This window comes from Myotis davidii, unplaced genomic scaffold, assembly GCF_000327345.1.
Source record: "Myotis davidii unplaced genomic scaffold, ASM32734v1 scaffold534, whole genome shotgun sequence".
Taxonomy (NCBI): domain Eukaryota; kingdom Metazoa; phylum Chordata; class Mammalia; order Chiroptera; family Vespertilionidae; genus Myotis; species Myotis davidii.
In genome coordinates this window covers 2472141-2477582 of record NW_006286678.1, presented here as the reverse complement: position 1 = coordinate 2477582, position 5442 = coordinate 2472141, and the positions used below count along the sequence as shown (strand labels likewise).

At 47.4% G+C, this 5442-nt stretch overlaps 1 protein-coding gene across 1 annotated transcript in view; it reads right to left on the bottom strand.

The window, feature by feature from the left end:
* Positions 1-5442, bottom strand: part of GABBR2 (gamma-aminobutyric acid type B receptor subunit 2) — a 341708-nt gene that overhangs the window by 335390 nt on the left and 876 nt on the right. Inside the window, exon 2 of the mRNA XM_006758607.2 lies at positions 5298-5442. Coding sequence (XP_006758670.1) covers positions 5298-5442 — 145 coding nt within the window. The remainder of the gene's footprint in view (positions 1-5297) is intronic.

Sequence of the window (5442 nt, the reverse complement as noted above, 5' to 3'; positions counted from 1 at the left end):
GATTGAGAACCACTGCTCTAGACCAGTGGTCAGCAAACTGCAGCCCCTTGAATGTGGCTCTTCCACAAAATACCATGTGTGGGCGCGCATATACAGTGCGATTGAAACTTCATGGCCATACTCAAGGGGCCAAAGAGCCGCATGTGGCTCGCAAGCCGCAGTTTGCCAACCACTGGTCTAAACTATATGATCTAATACCTAAAGCATTTACTATTAACTGCTGGTTTCACCTCTATGAAAGTACAGCAGCTGTCCCAGTCCCATCAGTGCCATGTGATTGGTTTGGGATGGACATATGACCAGTTCAAGCCAATGAGAGTTGATCTTGGGATTTTTCCTGAAACACGTGGAAAACACACTTCTTACTGGAATTTCTAAACTGGAAATGTGTAAACTTGCAGCTGCTAGGGGCCATCATGGGGAGAGCCTGCTGGAGAGTGAAACCAAACACAGAGGAAGTCAGAGCTAAGAGACAGAGAGATTTTTTTTAAGATATCATTTGAGTTTCTGGATACAGCCATGCCTGAGCACAGCCTACTCCAGGATTTTTCAGTCATCTGAACCAAATAAAGTTGGGTTTCTGTCACTTGTAAGAAGAATCCTAAGCAATACACCTACTAAGGGCCAGATACCATGATGGGCAGTGGGGATGTAAGGTGTGAGCCCAATCCTAAAAGAGATCGTTTTCTGTCTTTTTATTGCTAACAACAGCTCTATTGGACTATAATTTATATACCATAACATTCATTCTTTTAAAGTATATGAATCTATGGTTTTTAGTATATTCACAGAATTGTACAACCATCACCACGATCACTATCTTGCATTGAAAATGACGAATATATCCTTACTCTTCTCCCCTGCACAACAGCTCCCCTCTTGAGGCCAGGGCTGGGTTTTACTCCTTTCTGCAGAACCAGCAACTGCAGTAGGTGCTCAATTAATGCCTGTTGAGCTCTATTCAGACCTCCTTAAAAAACTCAGCCTCCATACAACAGTTGTTTGAGTCCTTTCTAAAGCACAATGAATGAGAGAATAGATAGTTGGCAAAGCCACTCAAGGAAAGGACGTGATCACCAACCACTAGGTTTTCTCTGGTTTTCTACGTCTATGCTTGCATCAGGGTACACTTCCGGAGAGATGCACACCTGGAATGTGCTCCTTTGGCTCCTAAACTTTTCCTAAGTTTATTACAGAGTAATTTAAAATAGTAACCATTGGGAAAACATAAGTCCAATAAGAAGGGGATGATTTAATACTTGTGCACCCAAAAGACAGAGTAGTTGACAGCCACTAAAAATCATCTTTAAAAAAATGATTTTGAGGACATGGAGAAATACCCATGATATAATGTTAACTGAATGAAACAAAATATAAAAGGGCATAAGTCCATAAATTAGTAAATACCAGCCACTGGAAGGGAATAATGCTAATTACTTTCTGTAGGTGAATTATGGGAAATTACTTTTTTTATGCTTCTCTATAATTTTCCATTTTCTAAAATGAACATTAATCAAATCAGAAAAGCCAGTAATTTTTAAAAACTCATTTCTTGGTTATTTATTTCATTAATGTGGCTACCAAAGAGTGAGAAACAACCACATGAAGAACATTTCTGAATCTCCTATAAAATTTAAAAAGCAATAACATTGTCCCTCAGAAGCTTTTAATACAACATGTAAGAAATGTAATCCAGCCGAAACCGGTTTGGCTCAGTGGATAGAGCATCGGTTTGCGGACTGAAAGGTCCCAGGTTCGATTCCGGTCAAGGGCATGTACCTTGGTTGCGGGCACATCCCCAGTAGGAGATGTGCAGGAGGCAGCTGATCGATGTATCTCTCTCATCAATGTTTCTAACTCTCTATCTCTCTCCCTTCCTCTCTGTGAAAAATCAATAAAATATATTTAAAAAAAGAGAAAGAAATATAATCCAGCATGTTTACCTTTTTACTTTGACTGCCAGGAAGCTCAGAGTTAAAATGTAATATTCAAAAATGCAATAAGCATCCTAACCCAGGTTTCTTGGTACAGCAATTTTAATGCTTCTAAAGGGTTTCTGATGCTTCTTTTACCTATATTTTCAGTTGTACAGTTTATGTTTTTATATATTCAACTCTTTCTTGGAATACATATAGAAATATTTGCTAAAGTGATTTGAGGTGCCCCAGAGAAAAGAGGTCCTGACTAGCAGATGCTCTGTTGGGCTGTTTCATTTTTACAAACACATGTCACTGAATGGGGCTTTAAAGGTTCTGTCACTGTTCTAATTACAGTAGAGGATCAACCCTGGATAAATGCACGTAGAATGCTCCTTTACTGACACAAGCTGACCCAATGATCGAATTAACCCATTCCTGGCTAAATCTCCATCTCTTTGAATGCTGTGTGCACAGAGGTCCTTCCTGGCTGTGCACAGTCTCTGGCCATTGACTGACAGCAAATGTCAGCAAAGCCAGCCAAAATCAGCTCACCGCATCCATCTGCGTTCAAGTCTACAGACAAAAAGTGACACAGCCAGCAAGTGATTAGGGAGTAAGCACAATCCACAAAGACAGTCCATCTGAATGAAACAGGTCCCAAACACTCTTCAGATGACTATAGATTTTGCTGCAATTACCCAGACCAATCCTTCTTTTACTTCAGCTCAGGAAGAAAGTACCTCCACTTTAAACATGGGCCACTTTAAAAAAAATTAGGTATTCTATCACTTGGGCATTCTATTCTCCCAAAGGTGACACCTCATGGCAGGAGATAACATAATTATTTGATTATAAGCCAGAATTCTTTTTTTTCCTGGTGATAACTTCACTGATTCTTCATGAGATTTCAAAAGCAAGGAAACAAAATAGGCAGTCTTAATCTTTCTGTTGTGACCATTTTATCACACCCAATGTCTCAACGTCTTACTTGTAAATCCATGCCAGAGGAAAACAAGAGGAGGGAGGCAGGAAACATTTATTTAGTGTTTACAGCAGGCCAGACAGAGCACTGGCTGCTGAGTCCACCAGCTCAAGGTATTTCCACTCTGGCCTGTTATCGCCCTTAAGCATCACATTACCGCCCTGCAGAGTACGTAGAATAGTCACACTTTTTCATATGTGGAAATCTAGGCTTAGGAGAATAAATGCCTTGCTCCAAGTCACCCAGGGGTAAGATAACCTCTTTCTGAGTAGAACCCAGGTCCAATCTACCCCAAAGCCCATGCTCTGGCCCTTCACAGAGACAGAGATGCATCCTATTTGTCCTCCTTCCCAATGCGTTCTACATATTCCCACGATCTGCAGAGCCTCCTAACTGCCTCATCCTCTTGACTCTGGGCCCTCTCACTCAGAAAGTCATCAAGACACACTTGAAAAATAGAATTAAAAGCTTCAACTCACTCCCTGAAACCAAACACCCATCCCTTTACTGCCACAAACAGGCTAATATGAAATCTCGTTCAAGGAAGCTTTCTGAAGCGATAAACGGATGATGAAAACATTATGCAGCTGACAATATTTGGTGATGATGCAAGCAGGGCTGCCCTGTCTACAAACGTTTTTGTCTCCAAAGAACCAGTTCTCATGTGTCCCTTCATATATATATATATATGTGTGTATATATATATATATGTGTGTGTGTGTGTGTGTGTATACACACACACACACACAGAAGCAACAGAGAAACAGTGCATGCCTCCGTGTAATTGCATCGTCCTCTCCATTTACGTGTGCAGGGCAAGTACCCCAGAGAACTTTAAGTGTTTGGACAAAGATGAGGGCGATGGGAATGTCATTCAAAAATGATTTCACACCGGGTTAGCTCTGCACAGTCCGACCCCCTCACCCCCATCCCAACCCCACCCCAGTTTGCATCCTCCTGGGGAAGAGGAAGCCTCTAGGCTTGCAGCAGCCTTCTCGCACCACCACTGTCACCCGTTCCTTCACCTTTTATTTACAGCGCAGAGCAGGCTGGTTAGTTCGTGAAGGGAGGATGGCAGGGAATAATATGCAATCCAGGTTTCTGCTCTTACTCCAGGGACCAAAAAGGGGCCAGACAGAGAAGGAAGCACAGCCTGGGCTGCATGATCTGCGCGGCAGCGCGGCTCTCCTCTTGGATGGGGTGTGCACCTGGGCTCTAGCAGAGGCGCCCTGAGAGCACCGGGAAGCCGGGGTCAAGCCCAGCGCCCCGGCCGGGCTTGGCGCGGTGGAAGAGGCGCCAACCGAGCTTACTGCACAGGAAATCACTGCCCCCTTCAGGCCGCGTCACAGACTCTGCGGCCAGAGCGCCGGGGGCTTCCTTAGTCGGAAAAACTCGCCAACACGACCTCGCGAGCGACAATCGCTCCTCCAAACACCTTCTGCGCACCTCACTCAGACCCCGAGCTGCCATGAAGGTCCGTGCTGGAGCTTCAGTCGAAACCCAAGCCAAGGGGGTGAGGAGGGGGCTTGAGAGGGGAAGCGCTAGGCTATTCGGCTCCCCTGGGAGAAGGAGGTCGGGAGACCAAGACCGCTGCTGCACTCCAAGTCCCTGCTTCCAGTCTGCGCCCGGAGAAACTGTGCCTGCAGCCGCTGGGCCAGCAGCAGCAGCGCAGCCGAACGGGGTACCCCGCGCATCCGGGGCAAAAGCTGCTCAGGGCACTCTTTGAGCAACCCAAGGGCGGCGGGGCGGGGGGTGCGGGGGGGGCGGTCCTTATAAAACTGCTCCGGCCACATCCAGGCGGCAGCGCTGCAGAACCTGAGACCCCACACCTATCCGCACCGTGCGGACCAAGCACCTAGCCCTGCTGCGCGCTGGCCCCTCGGGTCCGGAGCCCTCCGGACCTCAGAGCGTGGCTAGGCTCTCCTGGGGCCCGCGAGCAGGCCAATGGCCTCCCCAGCCCCAGGTGGCCCAGTTTGCAGTCATTGCGCTAGTTCCTCCCACCTGGTACTCCATAGCCCCACCAGCGGGACCTGGGCAGGGAAAACCAATGCAGGCCTTTTGAGGGATCCAGTTCCCACCTTCTCTACTCCTTCTCTGGTTAAAGGAGATCCTAATCTTCTGTCCTACACCTCACACACATATATACATCCATGCACTCCCTAAGGAGTGAGATGCTTAGGAAATCTTGGTCGCAGCTGTGCCAGCCAAGCCCGGTGGGACACCAGAGGGTGAGCACTGAGCACCAGTTGGCAATGCTCTTGGCAGGCACTGACGGGTCAATCAGGGCTTTGCCCAAGGACCAAAGCTTGCCTCTGTCCAACACTCCCCCCACCACACACACACACACACACCATTGCCCACTACAGCCCCGACGGCGCGGGCAGCCGGACACTCACCTCCGTGTCATAGAGCCGCAGGTCGAGGAAGTAGGGGCGCAGAAGCGACTCGTTTCGGATCTGCTCTATGGCCAATTCCACCGCGGGAAGTACGCCGCGCCCGATGCTGCCCTTGGCCACCTCCTTGGTGAGCGGCATGAGGCCC